Below are 25,246 nucleotides of genomic sequence, written 5' to 3' on the forward strand. Positions count from 1 at the left end.
CCCCCACACACACACACGAAAAACCTTAAAGATGCAGCACGCGGGTGGGGGGCGGGCAGAGGTCATGGCTCAGTGGAGAACACTTCCGTGTACACACAAAGTCCTGGACTGATTCACTCATTTATAGCACCACCACAAAGGGGTGGGGGACATTTTCAGACATAATAAAACAAAAGCTTGAGGCAAGGTGTGGCTAGCAGATCTGTATTACAAGAAATATTAAGTCCTTCAGACTGAAAGGAACTGGTATTAGACTAGATATTCAAAGAAAAAAAGGTATTGGAGGCTAGACCTAGAGTATGTACTCCCAACTACTGGGGAGGCTAAGGCAGAAGGATCTCAACTTGTAGCCAGCTAGGACCACTTAGATCTTGTCTCAAAATAATAATAATAATAACAACAACAGCACCAGCCACCACCACCACCAAGTTTCAGCTATAGCTCAGTGGTGGAACACCTGCCTAGCATATATAAAGCCGTGAGTTCAATTCTCAGTGCTGGAAAAGCAAAGCGAAGCAGAAATAGAAAGCCTTTCTCTCATTTTTAAACTTCTTTTAAAAAAGTAAAACAAAAATAAAATATATATTTATGCCACAGGAAACTAAGAGACTCTAATAACATCAGATCAAGACAACTCTTCTGATTTCCACACCATCATTCCCTGTACAAAATCTACCCACTCACAGGCACAGATGTACGTGATAATAAACCCTTTGGGCCATCAAAACATCTCTCACCTTTACTACCTTGCTTGGGAGGCACAAATCAACATCCTACTTTGCACATGAGGACATCAGGCGATGTTCACAGAATCTTGAAGAGAACATAGCCCCACAGAGGAATGCAAACCTCTTCTTACTTAGGACCTGAGGCCCAGACCCTTCTGACCGCTCAGCCCCTTTGATGAGCCACTAAAAGAGGCCATGCCACAGACAGCATCTGTCACCCTGTACATTGCTTCAGCTACCGCACACCAACTACCACAGCTCATTTGACCATTTTTTCTTTCAAGGGATCTCTGCCTTTGCTTAAGTCTGATTCCTGGGCAGATGTGGCCAGAAAAGATGGCAAGTTGGAGGCAAAAGTGATTCTCTAAACTCCAGGGCTAGAACCCAGAAGAGCTACTATTTACTGCAGGCCATACCTGACAGACAACTGAGCAGAGATAAGTAGCTCCTGGGGAAACCCTGCCTACACTGACAGCAGCCAGGTACTCAAGTGTGGATGAGGTCTGTACCCGTGTGAAAGATTAGTCCCCAAGTAGCAGAACTAGGTAGGAAGTGATGGATCTTTAAGAGGTGGGGTCTGGTGGAAGGTCCCTGGGCCACAGGGAAGGCGTCTTGGAAAGAGTGAGAACATTTCCTGGAAGACTGCCATGATGTGACCCAGCCCAGACGCTTCCTAGAACTGAGCACATTCCCTTGAGCATCCAGAACTGCAAGCTAAATAAATTTCCCTACCTTGTCAACTAACCTATCCCTAGTACTTCCTCCCAGAGACAAAAGTTGATTAATATATGAGGTAAAGGGATACACACATGCCAAGAACAAAAACCTGATCCCAAGTCTTGAGAAGTTTTTTTTTTTTTTTTTTTTTTTGGTTTTTCGAGACAGGGTTTCTCTGTGTAGCCTTGGCTGTCCTGGAGCTCACTTTGTAGACCAGGCTGGCCTCGAACTCAGAAATCCACCTGCCTCTGCCTCTCAAGTGCTAGGATTAAAGGCGTGCACTGCCACTGCCTGGCTCTTGAGAGTTTTTGACAAATGGTTTCTTATCACTATCTGTAAATATCTATTAGCATGAGACAGAGATCCCAGGTATGTAAGCACATACTATCCCAAATACGTAAGCAGTTCACATGGTGGGTGAAGTCAGAGCCACCCCAGTTCTCAAGGATTACTCCTGACACACACACACACACATATGCACAGGCGTTGCCTTGTTGTCTGGGTCAGTGCACACCTCCAGCAGACGTGAGATGGCATCAGGCTGGACTCGAGGGCGGCTGTCATAGCACGGCCATACTACACGGCGTCTGCTCTGGGGAGCACCTCCATCAGGACGTTCCTCTTCTGGAGGCTCAGGGGGTCCCTGGGCCAGCTCCCAGTCATAAGGGGGCCCCTCAGCCAGCGTCTCCTCAGTGTAGAAATCCCACACCTTCAGATTGGACACATTGCTGTAGGGTCGCAGCACCTGGGAGCAAGTAAGCCTTATGTTCAGAAGCTGGGCCATGCAGAAGCTGCTACCCCAGCCAGGCCCCACTCACCTCTGTGTCCTCGGGCGCATATGTGTAGTTATAGAACATGGGGGTCCTCTTGCTTAGCCGGTCTACATATTCCCACACAGACTTGCATGGTAGCTGGCCCTTGCGTTCACCCTTCTCCTCGTACAGCAGCCCTGCACAAGAGCAGCACTGGGCTTAGGCCCCTCTGGCCCAGACGGTTACCCAAGATTCCCTTCTTCCCTACATACCCAGCTCAATACGCTCATAATCAGAGTCCAATAAGAAGGTCCGGAAACGGCGGGATGCATGGTGGTAACCAAGGAACTTGAGGTAGAACTGACTGAACTCAAACTCCATGGGGAACTGCAAATGGACCTGTAAGAAGTGGGGGTCAGAGGTCAGGTTCGGGGAGCACAGCTCAAGTCTACCTACATGGAAATCTACCCACCTGGTGTACACAGTCCAGGAACTGCAGGAAGACGGGTGTGAAGCCACTGCTCTGCCCAGCTAGGGTGTGGGCCCCACGGTGGCTGAAGCGATGGCCAAAGGACAGCCACTCTTTCTCCACTAGCAAGCGGAAGCCTTCCAGAGTGCGGTAGAAGGGGTCTGAGAGCAGCTGCACCAAGGATACCACCTGGCAGCACCAGCAGATGTCAGGAAGACATGTGAGGCCCCTGCCCTCCCTCTTCCCCGCACCTGCACACACCTGAGTGGTGATGTCCCAGCCGTCCTCCAGGCTCACCAGGACCGAGGAGCCGGAGTCGAGCAGCTCCACCACCAGCACCGCTATCTGCAGCAGTTTGTGGATCTGCGTGGACACCTCAGCCAATCAGGACCCAGAGGCCCACATACCACAGATCCTGGGAAAGCCAGGAGTATCTACAGCACCGGATGGACCCTCTCTGCTCTGCTCTGCTCTGGCCATGCTTCCTCCAGCCTGCCCACCCCTCCCAGGATACCCATGACAAAGAAGGCAGATTCAAAAGTCCCTGTCCTTTGCTGGGTGTGGCAGTTGATGCCTGTAATCTCAGTACCTAGAACTGCCACAAGTTCTAGGTCAGCCAGTGCTACCCTGTGAGACCATGCCTCAGAGTTAAGTTTTGCCCTTCGGGTAGCAGCAGTCCCATCCCTCGGCACTCTAGTCTTCACAGGGCAACTGATGGCACAACAACCTATTTCCATTCTGCAAAAAGGCCAAAGCAGCAGAGGGCCCTGTCTCCCAAGCCAGTGTGATTCCACACTGAACACAGCAGACCGGCCTCCCCAACACCATGGCACTACATAGCAAGCACCTATCGTCTCCCCTTCCCTGTCATGCCCAAGATGTCAAACAAGCAAGCCCCGGCCTACAGAGACCCAGCACCCAGGTGGGCAGAGGCAGAGGCAGTGCAGAGACCTGGATCAGCCATTCCGAGTCCTCCAGTGAGCGCAGAAACGAGGCTGGGCTGGGCTCGGCGGCAGGGCAGCCAGGCACACAGGCCTTCAACAGCTTCTTGAAGCTGGCTTTCACCTGCCTGGCCTCAAATACTTCAATAGGAACCAGCTCCCACTGCTGCAAGGGATCTGGGCGCACACCCTGGAAGAAGACCAATGACAAGCTGTGAGCCGTGCCTAGCCCGCGCTCCCCGCCTGGCCCTACACCTCAACCCCAGTTACCTTGAGCTGAGCTTTGTCACCAATGATGTAGAGGGCTGCACGCTGTGGCCGCAGAAAAGCAGAATCAGGTGGAGCTCCGTTGGTGTGAGGAGTACTGAGGAGATCTCTGCCAGCTAGCCGAGAGCCCACATCAGCTCCGAGGCCACTGCTTCGACCACTGGCTCGGACACTGCTCCATTTCCCTGCAAAGGAGAGAGACACCCAGTAAGCACTAGATTGAGGTCAGAGCACCACTTACCTGGGGCTGGCTGGGCCTGGCCTCCAGGGAGGGGACTGAGTTTCCAGGCAGGGCAGAGTGCTCGGCAGGCCACAAGAGGGAGGAGGGCTGGAACACACAAATGCTGAGGCACATGGGGGGTGGCCTGTGTTAGTGTCTGGATTGGGATCAGGTGCTGGGCAGGTAAGTAACTAGGGCTAGGAGGAGCCAGTTGTGCTAGTCTGTCACAAAGGGGCAGTTAGTGCTGGGTGTGGAAGGAGATATTAGTGCCCAAGACAGCTTGACTCATACTAGGGGGCCATCGGTTCCAGTTAAGGGGAGAGCCCCAGTACGGTACCTCTGGACGCAGTCCATCTGGAGGCCGAGGCCGCCAAAGGGTTGGACAGCGTGGTGACCCTGGCTCGGGGGCTGGGCACTGAGGGCACAGCAGAGAGAAGGCTCAGATTTGGTTCCAGGCCTGGGTTGTCAGAGGTTCCCGCCAAACCCCACTCCCAGGGGTCAGAAGCAGGATGGGCCCTTGTCTGGTCCAGCCATGGGTCCCCCCCACCAAGAGCAACTAAGTATAGCGGTTCTATGATACTGGAAAGGGTCAGGCTTTGGAATAGTGGACTCTTCTTCAAGATCTCAGAGAAACTTTGTCTTCAAGTCTCTCCTAGACCCTCTCCTTTATAGTAAGCCAGGGTCTGACTGATAGACAATTCCATGAATAGTCAACAAACAACCAAGTAGTAGTAGTAGCCTTGCCCAGAACAAAACACAGGTACCCGAGAGCCTCAGTCTTGGAGGAGACCTAGAGGCAACTGGAAGAGGTAGAAAGAAGAGCTGGAGGGGTGGGGAGACAGTTTAATCGAGGACATGAGCAGATCTGAGTCCTAGGACTGCACCAGGCAGAGTTTTAGGCTGGGACAATGTAGCAGTATCTGGGAGAAGCCTCAAGTCGACCTGACTGTGCAGAGGCCTCATACAGGACACAGAAAGGGCATCACCCCACCCAATGTGGAGATCACTATGGCCAAGCTCAAAGCCAGTCAGTCTTCCACACCCCGACCTCTGACAACCCCACATTATAGATGGCAGTTAGCCAACTTGGAATGTAGACAGTGTCAGCCTACTGAGGTTGCTAGCTGAAAATCCAGGAAGAGCTGAAGGAAGCCAGATTCCAGATCATCACTGGACAGCCGGGAGGATGGTCCTACACCCTGAACTTATAACACCAGAGGTAGCAACATTTGCATTGGAAAAGGCTATAGAGATGGTCCATAAGACATTAGGGAAGGTGAAACCTCACACATTCTCAGGGGAGGATGCTGCCTGAAGGTGCCACTCAGGATTTCTGGCAGAAAGATCAGACTATAAAACACATTTAATCACACAAAAAGCAGGTATTCTCAGGAAACAACGACAATCATTCAGCCCGGCCTATCGGATCAGACTGGTATCACTTGGTGACTCTGAGAGCAAACTTGCTGCCTGTGCTCAGCACCAGTGGCCAGCAAGTGTTAACAAGAGATGAAGATACCTGGTAAGCACTGGTAAATACAGATGAGAAACACAAGTTCAACAGGGAGTGAAGAAGCCTGGGGTAGAGTAGGTACAGAAAAAAGGAAGGGCAGACAGCTCCAGGCAAGAACAGATCTGACTTGGTGTGGTGGCACATGCCTTTAATCTCAGTACTCAGGAGGCAGAGACAGATGAACTTCTGTGAGTTCAAGGCCAGCCTGGTCTATAAAGCAGTTTACAAAACAGGGCTACAGGGAGAAACCCTATCTTGAAAAACAATAAGAAAGAACAGTCAACCATAGGAACAAGACAGACAGACAGACAGACAGACAGACTTAAGAGCCCTGGCGTGTGTGATGGCTGTTCATGGGAACTACTACCAGCCTGAAAGCCACTGGAGCCATGATGCTTCCGGGGTCACCACCCTACAACTTTAAGAGGGGAATGGAGGGCCGGAGGCTAAGGCCTGGCATACTGCTAACACCATTTGAGCATCCAAGATGGACAATGTCACACCAGCTTGGTAAAATGGGCTCTGTAGTCTATGGCAAATGCCACACCTAATGCTGAGACAGATTTCCAAGTACAAGGACCTAGCTTGACATGCATTGAGCTTGGTATGCAAATTAGTGGCTAGAGTTATAAGCCAAAGAATCAACTGCCAAGGATCCCAGCGCCTAGCAGTCACAGGCAGTGCCCATAACCCATACCTCATTTGCTAACCAGGCTACCTGCCCTCACAGATAGTGTCCCGAGCATACCGAGGGCACCCCTCTTTTAGTACTGCCATCTAGACCAACTGTGAAAACAGTCCAGCCCACGGCTAGAGCTGGGCAGCAAGTGCCAGGTAGCAAAGGAAAGGCTAAACTAACAGCCAGAGGCATAAAACTGATCTCTGGGCCTCCTTCAGACAGCAGGCCCCGTGCATTAGGACAGAATACACTGCACACAACTATGATAACAGCGTTCTCAGGCAGAGAACTGTGTTCGCGCCTCACAGGCACTCGTCAGCGTGGAAAAAAGGCTGGCCTGGTGCGTCTTTCAGTGTGTTCAGGTGCTATGGAGACATGTGCAGGGTACGACAAGGACAGCAAGAACAGTGCAGACAAAACCCAAAGAGCCAGGACAGAAGAATACGAAGGCCTGCTAACGGGCAGAGTAGCAGCTGGAAGTACATAGGATAGAGGAGGACGAATGAGTTTAAGGGGTGTCCCAAGGGCTGTGGGCTCAGCAATCACAGCAGGGTTGGATGGCACCCGTTGGACCTAGAGACCGCTGCCGCTGGTTTACGGAAGGTGAGGAAATGGTCGAGGTTGTGGTCAGAGGAGACAGGGCCTCAGGACACTCACCTGGTCTGAGCAGTATTCTTGCCCTCTCCCAAAACTGAGAGAGGAGTTCCTCTCTTTGTCCCACACCCAACACCACAGTCAAGCCACTTTTGCCCCTGCTGGCCGCCCCAGCATAAATTCTGCCATACCCCCACAAAGTCCTCTTTGCTCTATGGCTGCCATTTCCTCAGATCGCCCTCTCACCGTGACCACCCATGTGGGCTGAGGAGAAGCTACTAAGCGTGTTTCGTCCTGATGAGTCGGCATAGCGTGGCATGGAGCTGACCACAGCCTGCAGGTACTTCTCTTGCTCCAGGCTGCTGGAGTCAGCCTGGGCCTGGCCTGAGAAAGGAAAAGCTAGAGCTGAAGGAGGTAGAGATTGGACAGGCAGGGTAGGCAGACACAGGAAGAACCAAGGAGTTATACCTGGAGAAGGTGTATTCTGGGCCTTGAAGAGACCAACAACACCTTTGCCATGCAGGCCCCCAGAGCGTAGCAACACAGCCTTGGAACGCCCGCTGCGCCAGCAGACCACAGGGAAGCGGTTCTGGCGGTAGCAGCGGGATACACGCTGCAGGGCATTGTCCTGGATGCTCTGGGGAACAATCAGCAATCCTGGATAGCTGTAGAAGTTGGAGGTACCATGAGGACAGCTCTAAGGCCTTGCCCGTGCCTACCCACAGAGCCTTACACAGAGGAGGCAAGAAGAGCTAACCGGATGAGCACAGGGGAGCCAATCCATGGCTCCCAGACTCTAAAGCCAAAGGCACTTCATGCTCATCTGGGAACCTCCGCCAGACCTGCAGCCCAACTCTCTATCCACCTCCTGTCCATGCTCCTTGTTTCTCCAGGATCCGTGGCAAGCAGGGAAGGTGTCCAAGCACTGCCTACCACCCTAGTGAGTCCTGGCAAAATCTTCCTGGCGTGTTCTAGCCAGCCCTCACCTGCGACATATGGCATACATGCGATTAACAGGAGAGATGCGAAAGGGCTCAGACTTGGCCCGGCTCAGGCTGCTGCTCAGGGTACCTAGTCCAAGGCGCTGGTAGTCACGGCAACATGCCCGTTCCACCAGGCTGCTCATGGTCATGCGGTCAGAGGGCTTCAGGGCTGAGGACGGGGTCAGTGTGCTTGGCTCCAGCTCCTCTGACACTGTGCAAACGATACAGTTGGGGGCCATCACCCAAAGCCCAGCCAGGCCCCAGCCTTCATTCGGACAACTCTCATCTCCCTGACCCTGCTCCCACCTGAGATCTCGTCCTCCTGGTCCTCAGGGGGTGGCTGGCCCCGATGCTCCCAGCCAGGGGGGTTATACTTCTTACGAGTAACATACTGCCGCCCAATGGTCTTTTTAGCATTCTTCACCAAGTTCCGGGACAGGGTTCTGGGGTGTAAAAGTCCAACAGAGATGAGAAGATAGGAGTCCAGGAAGACTCTGCAAGGGGCACAGCCAGCACCCGGCTGCCCTGGCTCTGGGATCCAGCTTCATACCTGAAGGAAGGACCCTTGTCCTTGGTAACCCGTGGCGGCCTGCCGGGTGTGTGAGCTGAGCCAAGTGTGAATGCAAAGGTGGCCCTGATGTCTGGTGGGTACCGAAGCTTGTGCAGCTGCTTTCGGAAGAGCTCAGCACTGTCAGATCCCACCTCCTCATCAAAGGCCATTTTCAGCAGCTGCGTCAGAAAAAAATAAACCCTCAGGGCTCTAAGTGGTCCTCAGGCTCCTCCCCAATTAGACAGTATTCAGTTCACAGGCTCCCTCCCTTCTTATGGTATGCACACCACAGAGGCAGGTAAACTTGGAGAAAAGGCATCAGGTCCATGCAACTCAAGGTCCAATGCGTATGAACTGTGAATTTCAGTGCTAACTGCTGAGGTCTCAGCAGAGACAATACACTCAATACTTGGACTCAAAGGTCAATGCCGGGCCCAAGGATAATGACAAAGACACAGGCCACTATTTCAAAAGGTCAAATGAGAGCAAGCTGAGAACTGGTGGGGTAACCTTTCTTTTCATGGGTAAAGGTGTGTCTGTGTATTTCCAATTGTTAATTCTGTTAGCAGAGAGCTAAATGCTGGAGGACTCTGGCACTGTTTTTTTTTTTTTGGTTTTTCGAGACAGGGTTTCTCTGTATAGCCCTGGCTGTCCTGGATCTGACTCTGTAGACCAGGCTGGCCTCAAACTCAGAAATCTGCCTGCCTCTGCCTCTCAAGTGCTGGGATTAAAGGTGTGCACCACCACCGCCCAGCTGGCACTGTCATTTCTATGGCCCCTCAATGCCCTTATATTTTTCTTCCACACCTGCTCAGACACTTGAAAGTCAGACAGCCCTCTATGCCTAGAGGCAATCTAGAATTGTATCAGAGATTGTCTTGCTATTTGTTGATTGGTTGTAATAAAGAGCTAACAGCCAACAGCTGGGCAAGAGGTGGAGGGAAACTTGTAGGGAGAGAAACTGAAGCAGAAGAAAGCAGATGTGGGGGGCTCGGAAGGAACAGACACCAACTGCCTGGCACAGAACAGAGAAAGTCTAGAGCTAGCCGCGTGGCAGCTGGTAGGCTACTTAGTTGGGTTAGGTTTAAAGGAGCCAGGAGACTGCCCAAGCAAAAGGCCTAAGCTTTAAACTCTTAAAGTCTCTATGTCTCATTTATACTGCTGATGGGTCCAAGAGGTCCCATTATAGAGAGCCAGTGTGACACTCCCAAGTCAACAGCCCCCTGACAGGAGACCACTTACAGGGCTCAACCTAGCTGCAGTGGACAAGAGTTTACCTGGAATGTGCAGGAACGAAGCTGCAGCCCATCCTGCAGAAGCTGGTCCACAGGGGTCTGCACACTAATGCGCTTCTCCTTGGTCAATGCAGCCACGGGGAAGGAGCGGACGACCACCTGCTCCCCCACTTAAGCAGGCAGAGTCACGAGAGGAAGGGAGAAGGAAAGGGTACCATCTCAGGGCAGCAAGTACACAAGTCTTGGGTGGGTAGGAAGGCCCCACAGGGCCAATCTCCTAGGAAAGCCTCACAGGGCCAATCTCCTAGGAAGGCCCCACAGGGCCAATCTCCCACCAGGCTTTGATTCTTTGAGAAAAGGGAAAGGGAAGCCTTATCTCCTCCAAAGAGCTGGGAGAGGCACAGAAAAGGCTCAAAGGCTTACCCAGGGGGTCAGTAGGCATCCCCGTGAAGATGACGCGGTATGTGGTAAGGAAGACCGCGCCCTCAGCTGGAAGTAGAGCAGGGCCCCCTCCACTGCCTCCTATACCCTCCTCACGCCCATCTGGCAGCAGATACACTCGAAGGCCATCGAGGACACATTCCTCACCAGGCAACAGGCGTGGCCTCAGCAGCTTGGGCTACCCAGGAAACAGAGCAGAGACTTAGAACACAGCCTAGACTTTGTATGCACAGCTGGTCAGCCACTGCTTACCTTCTGTATCGGGGGCAACCTCTTGCTCTCACGGTGTACAGCCTCCAGGGTCTCAATGTGCATCTGGACAATGTCTAGAGGAGAGCAGGTCTCATACCCTGGGCCCCTACAGCCACTCAGCTAAGGAATGCTCCCATACCAGTACCACCATACCTGGCACCATGATATGCAGTCCTTTGAGGTGGTCGCTGGTGACCCCACTCTCTGTGCAGACCTTGTCCACAAAGCGGTTGATGAAGCGGACCACAGCCCCAGCCACATCACATGTCTCTGCATCTTCAAAGCCGCTCTCTGTGTCATAGCTCTCAGCCACACTGCCTGCCATGCTGGGCCAAGAGGGGGGTGTGGGCACCAGTACCCCATAGCCCCATAAGCCTTATCCCTGGCCCAAGCCTCACCACTGGCCCCAGCCCACCTGTTGGTGACCAGGCTGTTGCTGGCACTCTCCAGGTCTCCTAACCCTGCCCGCTCCCGCAGCAGCCGGCTCTTGCTGCTGTCTAGAGGCAGCAGAAGGTAGCTCATGCGGTTGGCATAGTGGATGGCCTGGCTGAACACAGTGCTTTCCTCCTTCTGTACCAGTTCCTGCTGCTTCTCACGGCTTAGGGTTGGCCAAAGGCGCCTCTGCTCTGAAGCCACATCCAGGGCAGATCGTTCATCATCCTGAGACTGTGCCTCCCCAGTCTCCTGTCATGGCACAAAAGTAAGGCAAGGCCAAGGTACCTACCCCAGGCAGCCCAGGTCCAAAAAGTCCTGCATACCTGGATGGGGCTCACATCATCAGAGGGCTCTAGGTAGAGGGCTCGGATATGGGTCTGCACATCCCCATAGAACATGGCCTCCCAGAACTGTGGTGTGCTCCACACTACATGCTCCTGAACACAGCTATATGCAAACTGTGTCACCCCTGGGCTCAGCTTCTATAGAATGAAGTTGGAAAAGTCATGAGCTCATAGACAGTAAGTAGGTTTCCTCATAGAGAGGAAACCTAGCCCCACCTCACTCCCAACACTTACCCTGCAGAAGGCTGTGACCAAAGGCAGCAGTGCAGCTGCAATGCCATGCTCATCCAGGGAAGTGCAATCCTGTGAGCAGAGCCATGAGTGGTGGAAACCCCTACTAGAGAGCATCCACACCCAATCCCACCTCTCTGGCCATCACAGAACAGCATCCCCCACCACGGCCACCTGGAACTGTTGCCTCAGGTTTCAAAGTCATTTCCAACAAGAACTCTCTTCTACTCCCCCATCTTCCTCAGACTATGGACCTCCCCCACCCTATCACACAGGAGAGACTCCTGCACACCCTCTTCCCCCATGTGGTTTCATTGGTAAGATGAGGAGGGCCAGCTTCACCTGCAGGCAGCAATTCATCATGCGGACGACAAAGTCAAACTGCTGATGGTCCAGAACTGCACGGTTCTGCTGTACGTGCAGGTGAAGCTCGTGGGCAAGGCAGCGACGGGCAGCTCGCCCCTTCAGGGCCCTGAGTACAGCTGGAAGCAACTGAAAGCAGAGACAAGAGGAAATGTAGACAGAAGGCAGAACAAGAGATCTTCACCCTGAGTCAGGTGGAGGCAGCCAAGTGCAGGCTCTCAGCAGAGAAAAACCCAAAAGCCTGGGTTCACTGACCAGTACAGACCAAAATCTTCCAACAGACCCAGCAATTGCACAAATGACAGTTCATGAGGACAGAGGCACACGGTATGTGCACAGTGCAGGCTCCCAACCAAGTGTGGACGAGCTGGAGAGAGGCTCCACAGGAACGCCACACAAATGTTACGAAGACCTCAAACATGTTCATGGACACAATGAAGGGCAACAGCAAGCAAGATTATTATTAAAGCAACATAAAACCAAGCATGGTGGCTTATGCTTGTAATCCCGGCACTCATGAGACTGAGGCAGATAAGAGCAAAGCCAGCTTTGCTTATATAGTGAGATGCAGGCCAGCCTGGGCTATAAAGATCCTGTCTTTAAAACTCTTCCCCTGGGGCTGGAGAGATGGCTCAGCCGGTAAGAGCACTGACTGCTCTTCCAGAGGTCCTGAGTTCAAATCTCAGCAACCACATGGTGGCTCAAAACCATCTGTAATGGGATCTGACACCCTCTTCTGGTGTGTCTGAAGACAGCTACTTACATATAATAAATAAATCTTTAAAAAAAAAAAAAAAAAAAACTCTTCCTCCAGACAAAACAAAACAAATAAACAAAAAACACTCCACAAACTTTTGACATGCACTGTGTATAGTGTATACGCTATATTGCCGTTCACTCAGATGAAAGAACATCCTCCTATCCACCCAGGCACTGCACAAACTCAGAATTTACCACACTAGAATAAAGACCTGAGTCTCCTGAGACCTGTTGCCCAAAGCCCAGATTAGAAGTTCTACCTGACAGGCCTCACCTTCTTTGCCTCAAGCATTTTCCCTTCAAACACATAGGAGATGCAATTCCGAACTACCTCCAGGCGACGTGCACTGTTGATATGAGGCCCACTACACCGCTCTAGTATGGCCGCTAAAGAGAAAGGACATGTTCACTTTAACACCTGGTCCTGTACCCATCCTAAACCAGCCAGCCTTCCCCTTCAAGTTACATACTCATGGGGGGCCCTGAAGGCACAGTGGTCCTTCGCTCAGCTTTGACAGCTGGAGGTGCACCCTGCATCTTGGCCGCAGCCTGGTCCACAATCCACTGAATTGTACCCTCATCTAGTCGGGGGAATGGCCGGTGGGTCCGCCGCAGGTGACTGGCCTCTCCTGGCCTCTGCACTTTGTGCATTGCCACAGCTGGGTACGGATTTTCCTGAGGGAACAAGGGCAGACATTGGCTAGTGGCCAGGACCAAAGTGGTAGCATGCCCTCCATGTCACCCACCATACATTCTTATAAAGTTGCTCTGCCAGTTCCTGGACATGACGCAGGACACGGTGGGGATGGTTCTCATCTGCTCGCATCCGTGCTACCTCATGAGCCACCAGCTAAGGGGAAAGGAAGCAGGGTGATGAGGTGAGCTGAGTGGGTTGGGGGAGGGGCAGGTGGGCAGGCAAAGGCAGGGCTGTACCTCATCAAACAGGTCTGTGGAACGGTAGGGGACCCCACGCTCCGATACAAAGCCTGCAAAGGCCATGCCCTCCAACACTTTCATCAGGAAATCATCCTCCACCAGTCCACGCTGGCCTAAGAACGCTGCCTGGGAGAACAACAGGAAGTTAGCTCCTCATGGACCCACGGAGCCAGCTCCAGCCCCAACCCCACAGCCTACCTTGTGGAAGCGAATGACGGGTTCTGGGTGGATGCGCACAATGTGCAGGCACCAGCGGTAACCCTGCAGGAGCTGAGCGAAGAGCCGCAAAAAGACAGCACGAAGCTCCTTGTCCTGGGAGAGCAGGTCAATGCAGATGAGTATCAGTTCCCAGGAAACATTCAAGGACCCTGGGTACTTCTCTCCATTCCCATTCACAGCCAGACACAGGTTTCCCAGGCACCTCTGCCACCCACCCCCCTTTGCCTCTCCCAACAGTGCTTCTTAGCCAAGTGAGTCCCTCAAGTGTTGAACAAATGGCTCCTGTTCAGAGCCCCTTGACTGGCTCACTGTACTAACTCAGGCACAGTCACCACACCTAATTATTTTATAGCTCCTTTGCTCCCAGGCTCCTTCCTGCCTAGGCTAGAGAAGCCAGAGGTCAGCTTGGAGGTAGGCCGAGTGACACCCTCAGCTCAGCCATTAAAGGCAATGAGATCTCTATACTAGAGCAGCAGTGACCCCCACCTGCATTTTCAGGGAGGAAGCAGATGTTGTAGGGGGTGGAAAGGCAAGGTCAGCCAACTCCAGCTCTGGATCCAGGACCTGTAAAAGCACAACTGCATGGTGACCTTAGGGTTCCCTGGTTGTCAGATGATGGTTCCCACAAGCCCCAGGTTCCAGCCCCACCCTGACCCCAACCCTCACCATGCTTAGAACATTGTGGGTCTGGCTTTGTAGTGGCTCTGGCAGGGGTGGAATGTGCACACACTCAGGGACAGTCACTGTCCCACCATCGAGATCAGCAACAATCACGTCCAGCTGTGTACCAAAGGGAACAAAGGGTGAGAGACCAGCAAGCCTAGGCAGTGCTGCAGATACAAGGCACGGCCCTTACCAGCTCCTGAGTCTCTGCCTGGAAGGCTGCATTGACCCCAATGATGAAAGGCGTAGGTGTGCTAAGGACTTCCAGCAGTTGTGCCGGCAGGATGGGCACATATGTGAAGCTGTAACAGGCCAGAAGACACCGTAAGCCCCAGACATAGGGCATAGGGGTAGGCAGAGGGACCTGGAGGAGACAGGAGGAGGGACAGGCAGAGATGCACCTGTATCTGAGCGGGAAGAGCAGTGCCAAGAGGCCCCTGCAAGCATCTGCTAGACGTTGGTAGCTCCGGGACAAGAAGAGGACTTTGTGCTCAGTAAGGGCAGCACAGAACAAAGACAGCACATTGGTGATGCCTGAAGAAAGAAGAAGGCCTGGTGAGGGCCCGTGTCTCTACTTCAGAAGCCAGGGAGCACCCACACCTCTGACCACCAGCCCCAGGACAGAAATTTGGGGGTGGGGTATGACAGGCAGTCTCACCCAGCTGGCGGAAGAGCAGGGCTACACTACAGCGGCTGACAGGCAGTGAGTCTACCAGTGGGGTCTGAATGACCTGCCGGTCACCAGCCCCCAAAGAGATGGTTCTCTGTAGAAAGAAAATGACCAGGGTTTAGCAGTGCAGTAGGATCAAATCTGAGCACTTGGCCCCAGGTGAGCTGACAAATCTTGAGATGGGACTGGCTTAGATGACTGGAGGGAAAGGTCACACCCTGCCTCTGTTGGCTGAGCAGCGCTGCAGAGAAAACTCAAGGTAAGGAGGGGAATGCCTCTGATCTGGGTTGGGGCAGGGCCTGAGTGGGCAGAAGAAACAAAGAATCCATACCGCTCCTTCCTCAACAGAGTCCAGCTGCACAGGACAGACAGACAGAGAGACACCATTAGACACAGGGCACACAGTAGGCAGCAGACAGATACACAGACAACAGCATCCAGTGATGGAACACACCCAATGATCAAGAGGATAGAGAGACAGAAACTGCAGGCCCAAAGGCACAGCTAGGAAGCCAAGTAAGTAGACAGGGCTCAGAACAGATGGCAAAGAAAAGGTGGCACCAAAAGCAGAAGGGAGAATCTAAGGCTTTGGGCTGCCTGTGCTCAGTTAGCCAGACTATCAGTACCCTACAGGTAGTGCCCCACTCCCGCCTCCTATGACTGTACCAGGAAGGCCCGTGGCCATCCAGCTGTCTCCAAGACCCACCTGAGACCCTCCAGCCAAAGGGACGGTGCATGTGAGCAGGTTCCCTATCACATTCTCCAGGCTCACATTCAGGCCTTCCACATGGATAGCATAGATGAGACCAAGGCTATTCTGCAACAACCAGATAGGGAACAGTGGTACAGCTGACAGGACACCCCGTGCCCTGCCTTGCTGCTATGGCGGCCCTCCTTACCCTGAACACTTCGGCATGGTCCAGTCGAGACACCAGAACCAGAGTCTTTGGAGCAAAAAGCTGGCCAGGCTGGGCTGAGGCTGTGGGCGACAGCCGTGCTTGGCCTCCTCCATCTGCCTCTTCTTGCTTCTCTGTGGCATCTTCAGTGCACATCACTTCCTGCAGACAGAAATCCATTCTCCTGGCTCTAATCAGAGCCATCCCATGAGACCAAGAGGAAGACAGAGGTGACTCAGACCCAGCCTTCCCCAACAGGAACATACCCCCAGAGGTAGAGCAAGCTGGCCATGGCCCAAGGCTCAGCTTCACATGGTGCACACCAGAGCTTACGCTGACCTGTGTGGACTCCACTGGCTCCCAGAAGGTCAAGCAGGCGCAGTAGTGCCTCTCAGAGTTGATGTCAGTAAGGACAGCCACAAAGAAAGTTGGTGGATTCCTCTCGGGACATAGCTGCCACCCACTGGGCTGGCAAAACTGCATTGAGGGGTCAGCAGTTAGTGCCTGCACCCACACCTATAACAAAAACTCCCCCTCCCCCTACCACCTATCCTAAAGCATCTATACTGCCAGGGCCTGGAATTGCAGGGTATAAGAAACACCTGTTAGTTACCTAGGGAACGCCTTAAGCCCCTAACCTCAGCCCTCTTGGTGAAATGAGTAACACAGCTCTGGCCTCACCATCCAAGGTGAAGCCCATGAGGGACACAGTGACATGAGCAAGACACCCTGCCTGTCAGACCAGCTACTGCCAATGGTGGAGCTGACTACCCCTCAAGGCTTCACCTCCACTCACCAGCTCAATGCCCTGGGGGAAAGGGTTGTCCTCCCAGTCCTTCTCCGGGAAGCGCTGCAGAATCTGGCCCTGGCCTTCCCCACTCCCTGAGAACAAGAGCAGGTGGTCAGAGCACCCTTCCCCACACCCCAACCCTCACACTGTCAGGATTGGCCCAGGATGTAAACAGCCCCTTCTCATCTGGCACCAGACCAACCTAAGATCCCAGATCTACCATTTCTCTAAAGAGACTTCTGTGTAGATAAGCCATTGGATAGGTGTGGACCCCAAGGCCACCATAAGGAAGACAGAGAAGCCCCGGATCCTTCCTCTCACCTAAGCCCGACCTAAGCTTTCACTGCACAGGAACCTTTCAGGGAGGAAAAGGAGTTTTAGCTAACTCAACATCTTCCCTGACCGTCAACCTGCAGCTTTAGCCTCAGCCCCTGCCAGACGATGAGCGGCATGCAGATTGTAAGCATGTCTGGGTACACAGGAGGACATATTTGGGTATCTTGGGTGATCCCTGTCACCTGTCTGCCCCAGGGCCCATGTATGGAATTAGAGACTTTTTTTTTTAAGATTTATTTATTTTCTGCATATGAGTACACTGTGCTGTGACCCTTTAACACAGTTCCTCACATTGTGGTGACCCCCAACCATAAAATTACTTTTTTTCTCCTGCTCACTCCGGCCCTGCTAGCTTCAGCCTCCCTTGCTCCGCGGCGCAAAGACTTTTTATTTATTTATTATATGTAAGTACACTGTAGCTGTCTTCAGACATACCAGAAGAGGGCATCAGATCTCATTATAGATGGTTGTGAGCCACCACCATGTGGTTGCTGGGAATTGAACTCAGGACCTCTGGAAGAGCAGTCAGTGCTCTTAACCGCTGAGCCATCTCTCCAGCCTGGAATTCAAGCCTTAGCTCCTCTTATGATGGGGGTGGAAACACCAACCGTGGGACCAAACTGCGACCTATCCACAGTACCTCAGAGACAGTGCCTTCCAGAACACAAGTCTCCAAAAACAAAGAGTTTAGCAAGTATATACTGCTCCTTTGAGCCCTGAAGTTTCCAGGCTCCCTCAGTAAATACATTCTGGGGCTCACCTTACACCACCAATCAGGAGGCAAAGTGAGGGCAGCAAGGAGGATGCGTGATGACTTCCTTTGCCTCACATACACATGGAAGATGGAGCCTGGTTTGGCAGTGCTCTCAACCTTCCTAATGTTGTGACCTTTTAATATTCCTCATGTTGTGGTGATCCCCAACCATACAATTATTTTTTTTAAAGACTTATTTATTTATTATATGTAAGTACACTGTAGCTGTCTTCAGACATACCAGAAGAGGGCGTCATATCTCATTACGGATGGTTGTGAGCCACCATGGGGTTGCTGGGATTTGAACTCAGGACCTTCAGAAGAGCAGTCAATGCTCTTAACTGCTGAGCAATCTCTCCAGACCGCAATTATTTGGTTGTTACTTGATAACTGCTAATTTTGCTACTGTTATGAATTGCAATGTGAATATCTAATATGCAGGATACCTGACCCCAAAGAGGTCCCAACCCACAGGTTGAGAACCACTGTGGTATGCAAAGAAAGGCAGGCCTCCTGACTTTTGCCTCTTACACATCCGGCTTTGGGAGTCTCAGGGCACAGTGCTCAACCATCCTTCCCAGGCACAAGCCCCAATGCAGATGCTCCACCAGTGGCAGCATCAGAAGCAGTCAGTGAGGGAGGGTGCTCTATACAGTCTTCTCATGGATCCCCCTGCTCAGCCTAAGTTCCAGAAAACTTCTGCATGCAGTGGGCCTGCTTGCTAAGCTATGGCATCACATCCACCCAGCCTGGTCCACTTGAACACAGTGGTGCTGAACCACTAAGCCCAACACAACGATCCACAATCCCCAGGTCTCCTAAAAGCAAAGAAACTCGGCTGCAAGCATGGGAGACCATGCATCCCTCCAGAACCACGGAGATCGCACCAAGACTGTGAACACTAGGAAGGCTGCTGCAGAGCAGGAGGTGGTGGGGTGCAGGGGCCTATTATGACTCACAAAACCTCAGCTTCCTGCTCCCCTCCTCCCACCACCAACACCCTGCAGGCGACAGGCGACAGGCAACAGACAGGGAAGGGACAGGTGTCTGCTGGTGTCATGCCTACCTACACACACACCCACACACCTGTCCCACCAAGATAAACCCCCAGGGGGGTTCCTCAGGTCCATCCTCAACAGACCTGGGTGGTGCATGTACTGTGAAAACACACACACACACAGGCCCCCTCAGTTGTGGCTCCTCCCCCCACCCACTCGGGCAAGAGCCTCCTTGTGCTCGGCCCTAAACCACCATCTGGGCCCAGCCCTGGCTGGCACCCAGGGCTCACCCAGTTCTTGCCACGAGGCAGCATGCGGAGGAAGGGGGGGGGGTATACAGACAGGGACTGCAGCCTCTGCTTTGCAGCCTTCCCACAAGGCCAGGAGGGGCTAGTAGCCTTCTGAGGGCTGTTTTTAGCAGCCTCTCTACCCAGGGGAGTTGGCACAGAGAGGATGGTCACCTTCCATTGCCAGTATCTCTCATCCTGTGCAATGTTAATGCCCACTTCCCACTAGCTAGAAAGTCTTCTGAGGATTTTACACTCTAAGTCTCAGCTCCTTTGCTGAGACTCACAACCGCCTCATAAAGGTAAACAGGTAGACAGCCCAGTGGGCATCTCTCCTGAGGCCCTTCTCTGTCCTGGAACAGCCCAGGATTTGACTTTCAGGTTTCAGTCTAGTGCCTCCTCTAAGAACTTGCTATCTACTCTATCTGAATCTGGCTCTTGTAGCAGGACCCTGAGGTCCTCCCCCCAACACACAGAAGTCCCCCTCCAGGCAACTGGTGCACACCTGTAGTAGCCTGAACAGACACAAGTTCCTGTGCATGGCACAGACTACAGCCTAATTAAGGCTTGTTGAATGCATGTAGTCAGCTATATGACCATCTTCCCCACACCCTGCCCAACTCACACCTCACAAACAAACAGGTTCTTTAGTCAGAAGTGCAGAACAACTTCCGGAGCCCTAAGGCACAGTAGGCCCTCCCAATGAGGAAGCCTTGTTAACTCTCTCTCTCTGGCTTCCTAGACTGGGGACTGCTGGCTTGCATTTGTGTGAAGAGTTTTGCCATGTTCCTCTGTGTGTGTCACCCACTAATACTTTTGGCAACAAGAGTAACCTGCAATGACTGTCCTTAACCCATCAGAGCACTACCCACTTTGGGTAGACAAGAGCAGGCACATCCTCCCTCCCTATCCGAACCCCACTAGAACAAATCCCAATAGCACAGCCGTACAGTACAAGGCAGTACTCTTTGGGCAGCTTATGGAAGATGGGAAGCAGAGATGGAAGTCCCTGACCCACTCTTGAACCCGCAGCTGCGTAGGCCTACCCCAGGAAGATACACTGAGATTCCTATACTCAAAGCACCTCAGCAAGAGCTTCCTCCAGCAGCCAGGGCCACAGACGGGGGGCCTGAATGGCAAACTGGGTGGCAGAATACAGATCATGTATTCTGTCATCTGCTGGCAGCACCTCATCACTAGTGCCAGGCTCCGATGCCTGGAGGACCAGCCATGGACATTGTGCACTGTGGGAAGGCCCAGAAAGAACAGCAGTTCCCTGACATACCTCACCATACATGCTGGACAGCACCAGGTGGCTGCTGCCTCTCAGGAACCTAGCTATAGGAAAAGGGAGAGGAAGCAAAAGAATACTGCCTTCCTGCTTTTCTACTTATCAGACCTGACCACGAAGACACTATGCCCCCAGGCAAGCTGCAGCTGACATGTGCAGCGGGAGCCTACAGCTCTTTCAAATGTTCTCTTTGACCTACCCCCAATCTACAAACGGACCAAAGAAACTTTAATCCAAGACCTTGGACCCTTAAGCTCTCAGGGTGTGGGGGGACCTGGGAGGGAACTGTAGCCACCCCAAACAGCCCCAACCTGATCTAGAGGGAAGGCAGGCCCATGGGTGGGGACAGTAGATGGGCCCAAGAATGTGGCCACCTCATTACCATCGAGGCTGAAGGAGGCCAGGTCATGAAATACAAATGGGTTTTCTTGGTTGATGGAGAGGTAGCCCTTCCTCCCTAGCAGTAATAGAAGAAGACCTGTCGGATTTAAGTCAGGTAAAGTGTCTGATAACTGAGGACTGGCCAAGCTACAAGCAATTAAATGACCATGTGTGGGAACTGGGCGGGGGTCTCAAGCTATGCTGTCTGGTCCCTCATTGCTAAAAAAGGTGTCCAGTTCAGTGACAAGACAAAGCACACAGTCCTACTCACCAGGTGCAGAGAATATGCTGTGCCATCTATACCCTCTAAACTTTAGAATCTAGGGCTGGAGAGATGGCTCAGTGGTTAAGAGCACTGACTGCTCTTCCAGAAGTCCTGAGTTCAAATCCCAGTAACCACAACCATCTGTAATGGGATCCAATGCACTCTTCTGGTGTGTGTTTGAAGACAGCTATAGTGTACTCATATAAAAATAAATAAATCTTAAAAAAAAAAAAAAAAAAAAAAAAAAAAAAAAAAAAAAAAAAAAAAAAAAAAAAAAAAAAAAAAAAAACCTTAGAGTCTAAAGTGAAAGAGTTACACACAGCCCAGGCATTTATTGCCTGCAGCCTTGCCCACAGGTCACCAACTGTCACCATTAGCAACCAAAATGCTACCTCTGGTAGGACTCTGGGCCCAACTGAGACAGCTTAAAAAGGCACTCATTACCAAGGTTCTACTCCTAGCAGCTGCAGAGAGAAAGTTCTGATTCAGAACAGAACTAAGGTGCCCTCTCACCCGTACCCGTCAACCTAACAGATCCTACATCCTGGGGCAGTCAGCACACAGAGGGCCCTTCACCTTCTTCAGAAACACCTACCTTGCAGTATTCATACATTGGCTACTCAGACCTTAGATGTAAATTATCTCCTTGGGCCGGTCCTGTGCTACATCTTTACACACAAGTATTCCTGACAGCCTCGGAGCAGCTCCGTGTGACTCATCCCATAGGAAACTGAGGCAGAGAGTGCACAGTGACTGGCACAAGCCAAGGGTGAAGAATGACAAAGGAAGGACAACTAATCTTCAGTGCATGCTTCAGTTTGGGGTCTTCTGCTCTTGGTACTCACATCCCTTGCCTTATACATTTGCCTGCAGCCTACACCCAGAAATCTGATTCCAGGCAGGTTCCTCAAAGTAATGCCTTGAGGCTGAGTGGTCAGCCAGCAACCCATCAACTCTGACCCTAGAAGACAATGCTTAGAGAGCTCATTGGCCTTCAGTTTCCACAGTGATGGGTAATTTGAGAATTACTCCATCACACCATTCAGGAAAAGTAGCCACCTTTGGCCTCAACCTCCTATCCTGTCCAGTACGGAGGTCAGAGGTCCATGCCTCTTGAATAGCTCTATCAGTAAGCCCCCATGTGTCATAGCAACTTCTCATGGAGCCAACCCACACGGCAGTCACCCTCAGTTGTAACCCACTCCCAGCAGACCTCCCCCACCTGGCCTCTATCTACACTCTTGTCTCACAGGACCTTCTTCATACCCCTCTCACCACCACCCAAGTCTATTTTGTTCCTCCAACCCTGGCCCAGCATCCAGCCTGAGACCCCCTCGGAGAAACACAAGCCCTCAGCCAGCTTTGTTCCCACACTCTCCAGCAGCACTCCGTTCCAGAGTAGGACCCTCACTGGCCTTCACATATGTCTTGGAGCACAGGTTCTCACTCTGAGCCAGTACAATCCTGGTGGCAAGCCCCCTGCTCAAGGAGGACAGGGGGGTGAACAAATGTGGGCTCTGCCTTTGAGAACTCCCTCTCTGGAGGAAAAGACAGATGCCCCGGACTGAGTGCCAAAAGATATAGGCTTGAATACATGAGAGCAGAAAGAAGTGAGGGTACTAAACAGGATCTGGAGACAGAGGTAATGATGATAATGATGATGATGGTGATGGCGATGATGTTTATGCTTTTCAGTGCATATAGGGCGCAGCATGTGCACATTAAACAAAGGAACAGTCCTAGTGGAGACTTAGCAAAGAAGAAAGGCAAAGAAGAAAGTTTGGGTCCTGAATGGTGACAGTGACAGCTGGTCTGAGAAGCAGCAGAATAACTGAGTGGTAGAGATAACTGGAACATGGTAGGAGGCACTACATCTAGGAATTAGGGTCTACCTCATCTGGCCATAAGATACTGCCCCTCTGCAGGTGGATTCTGACAGCCACAGTACAAGTTCTGGCCTCCATTCCAGACCCACACTCAACTTCTCTGTGCCAGATTCTATGCTGAAGACAGGGCAACAGCAAGACAATCTCAGTGGGCTATTGGGAGAAATGAGATCATACACACAAAGGGTTGTGCAGGGCCTGGCACACTGAGAACTCCAGCCAACACCCCAACACTGTTGTCTCCATGGCTGTTGCTGATGTCACTGTCAGGCTCCGTTTTCTCCTACCCCCTGGACTGAAGGGCTCTCAGACACAGGTGCTAACTCCAGATCAGGGCCTCCTAGACACGAGTACCAACCACCACACTGATCCCCCACTGAGGGCCTGGCTTACAGGCTTGAGCACCAGGAATGCTCTTCTCCAAGTCTGACACTTTCTTCTGAAGTCCGGCTCAATACCACCTATGAACCCCCTCCCCCTCCGCTGCACCCCCCTCAAGCGTGCTTCAGGCTGCAGACCTAGCATTGGGTCAGAGAAGCTGGAAAACGAAACGTTCCGCCCCCCTCTCTGAAATTCCCAGACACAGCCACCGGCAGCCGGCCAAGGCGGGGTGAGCCCATCCCACCCAACTTGGAATCGGGGAGACTGAACTGCAGCAGGGTCCTCCAGCCTCCCACGTCCGAGCTACACGCCCCGGCCCATCTCGGAACACCGACGCAGGTACCCAGGTGGAGGAGGACGGTTCTGACACAGGCCAAATAGTCCGGGGTCCTCGCGGGTTGCCCCGACGCCACCGTGGCCAATAACTACGGAGGCCTCTTTTCGCAAGCCCCCAGAGCTCGGCCCCAACTCCTGACCCTGCCTCCGGCCGGGTCTTCTTAGCTTCGAGTCCTCAGTCCCAGTCCCTTAGCCCCCAGCTCGTCCCTCGGCGCTGAGACTCCGCACTCACCGCGCGGGTGCGGCCCGAACGCCACCAGCACGAAGTAGTCCGCGAGCCGCGCCATGGCAAGGGGCGCAGGCGGGCTCCACGGCTCGAGGATTCGATGGCGGCGCGCTCATGGCCCGGCGCTGGCCCTAAGCTGCACACTTGGGACACCCCTGGCCCGCTCCTCTGCGGCGCCGCTGATCAGGGCTTCCGCCGCCATCTTCCCAGCCAGCCGGCCCGCCCGGGCGCTTCGGGAGCCTGCGCAGTTCTGCCCCTCCCGTGTGGGCCGGACCTGGCACACTGCACTTCCATTGGTCCATTCCACGTGGGGCGGGTCCAGAGAGCGCTGCCCCGCCTACTACTTCACGCTCAGGGACCAGCTCAACCCTTTGGGCGGGTGAAGCTTACGGCGGCCGGGGCGGGTCAGCTACCCCGGTCCCGCGGCCGACATTTCGACCTGAAGCACCGGTCAGGATTAAGGGCATACTTCCCTGTCGGAACTGAAGCCCCAGAATGAAGGGAGATCTGGACCTCACCCTTGGGAGAGCCTAACTCCGAGGGTCAGGGGCGTGGTCCAGCTCAACGTGGCTGAAGCAAGCCAGTGGAGCTCAGGCCTTGTCCAGCCAGTCTCCCAAACTAGAGGACCAAGCTGGGGAATGGGGGAGTGTCAGGGCTTCGCCACACACCCTGCCAACCTTATGATGGCCAAGCGAGAGACTTTACAGGCTTTTTAAGTTCCCAGTGCAAAAAAGGACAGCTAGATGTCCCACCATTTGGAAGGATGGGATATCCAACACCTGCATTTAAAAAAAAACAAAAGTTCCTGCTTGGGTCACCTTCCTGGGAAGTTGGATCACCCTGGAGGTCAGGGGGTTGGCCAGGCCTCTTGCAGTGACACAGGAATGGACACTGTAGGAGAAGCAAGGTCCTTGACCAGGGAGATTAAAGGGGGAGAGCTAGGCTTGTTAGTTGATGAATTTAGTTTCTGTGAGAACTGAAAGACAAGCTTATTAACATCTTGTTCCCTCCACCTGCAAGATCTAGAGAATGAATGAAAACAAACTCAACAGTGAGAGACAAGTCCAGTCGGTGGTGGACGTATATAAATAATCTCAGCACTTGGGAGGCTGAAGCAGGTGGATCATGAATTCCAGTCCAGTCTCCTAGGCTGGGAAACCGTGTGTCGGAAAAACAGGTGGTATGAGGGCCTTTCTGGAGAGAGAGTTTAGTGGTTATGGGAACTTGTGTTGGATTTGCAGCGCCCTCGCCTGTAATTCTGGTTCCAGGGGATCTGTCGCCCTCTTCTGGCCTCCTAGGGCACTGCTTGTACGTGGTGCGTGGAGATATATATATATATATATATATATATATATATATATGCAGGGAAAATACCCTTACACATAAAATGAAAATGTCGGGGGCTGTCGAGATGGCTCAGCGGGTAAGAGTACTGACTGTTCTTCCTGAAGGTCCTGA

General features: G+C 52.7%; 1 protein-coding gene across 5 annotated transcripts in view; it reads right to left on the minus strand.

Moving 5' to 3' along the window:
• The window catches only part of Sbf1 (SET binding factor 1), a 27,510-nt gene extending 3,466 nt beyond the window's left edge, over positions 1-24,044 (minus strand). Inside the window, exons 1-37 of one of the 5 annotated variants that reach the window (XM_031352686.1) lie at positions 23,795-24,028; positions 16,654-16,739; positions 16,197-16,334; positions 15,861-16,019; positions 15,668-15,778; positions 15,293-15,316; positions 14,950-15,055; positions 14,693-14,825; positions 14,485-14,593; positions 14,295-14,408; positions 14,115-14,192; positions 13,608-13,721; positions 13,407-13,535; positions 13,225-13,323; positions 12,944-13,148; positions 12,748-12,860; positions 11,694-11,843; positions 11,355-11,423; positions 11,100-11,258; positions 10,757-11,025; positions 10,495-10,667; positions 10,342-10,415; positions 10,072-10,267; positions 9,691-9,818; positions 8,414-8,592; positions 8,170-8,306; positions 7,867-8,074; positions 7,349-7,545; positions 7,127-7,264; positions 4,432-4,509; positions 3,878-4,059; positions 3,618-3,797; positions 2,928-3,029; positions 2,670-2,855; positions 2,470-2,596; positions 2,264-2,394; positions 1,960-2,190 (exon numbers count right to left, since the gene is read on the minus strand). In XM_031352686.1, coding sequence (XP_031208546.1) covers positions 1,960-2,190; positions 2,264-2,394; positions 2,470-2,596; positions 2,670-2,855; positions 2,928-3,029; positions 3,618-3,797; positions 3,878-4,059; positions 4,432-4,509; positions 7,127-7,264; positions 7,349-7,545; positions 7,867-8,074; positions 8,170-8,306; positions 8,414-8,592; positions 9,691-9,818; positions 10,072-10,267; positions 10,342-10,415; positions 10,495-10,667; positions 10,757-11,025; positions 11,100-11,258; positions 11,355-11,423; positions 11,694-11,843; positions 12,748-12,860; positions 12,944-13,148; positions 13,225-13,323; positions 13,407-13,535; positions 13,608-13,721; positions 14,115-14,192; positions 14,295-14,408; positions 14,485-14,593; positions 14,693-14,825; positions 14,950-15,055; positions 15,293-15,316; positions 15,668-15,778; positions 15,861-16,019; positions 16,197-16,334; positions 16,654-16,739; positions 23,795-23,849 — 5,067 coding nt within the window. In that variant the 5' untranslated portion in view covers positions 23,850-24,028. Of the gene's footprint in view, positions 1-1,959; positions 2,191-2,263; positions 2,395-2,469; positions 2,597-2,669; positions 2,856-2,927; positions 3,030-3,617; positions 3,798-3,877; positions 4,060-4,431; positions 4,510-7,126; positions 7,265-7,348; positions 7,546-7,866; positions 8,075-8,169; positions 8,307-8,413; positions 8,593-9,690; positions 9,819-10,071; positions 10,268-10,341; positions 10,416-10,494; positions 10,668-10,756; positions 11,026-11,099; positions 11,259-11,354; positions 11,424-11,693; positions 11,844-12,747; positions 12,861-12,943; positions 13,149-13,224; positions 13,324-13,406; positions 13,536-13,607; positions 13,722-14,114; positions 14,193-14,294; positions 14,409-14,484; positions 14,594-14,692; positions 14,826-14,949; positions 15,056-15,292; positions 15,317-15,667; positions 15,779-15,860; positions 16,020-16,196; positions 16,335-16,653; positions 16,740-23,702; positions 23,724-23,794 lie in introns of those variants that run through there. The other 4 variants (XM_031352715.1, XM_031352693.1, XM_031352701.1 and 1 more) reach the window with 4 other exon arrangements.
• Between the last annotated feature and the right edge of the window lie 1,202 nt (positions 24,045-25,246).

The sequence above is a fragment of the Mastomys coucha genome, unplaced genomic scaffold (genome assembly GCF_008632895.1).
Source record: "Mastomys coucha isolate ucsf_1 unplaced genomic scaffold, UCSF_Mcou_1 pScaffold11, whole genome shotgun sequence".
NCBI classification, from domain to species: domain Eukaryota; kingdom Metazoa; phylum Chordata; class Mammalia; order Rodentia; family Muridae; genus Mastomys; species Mastomys coucha.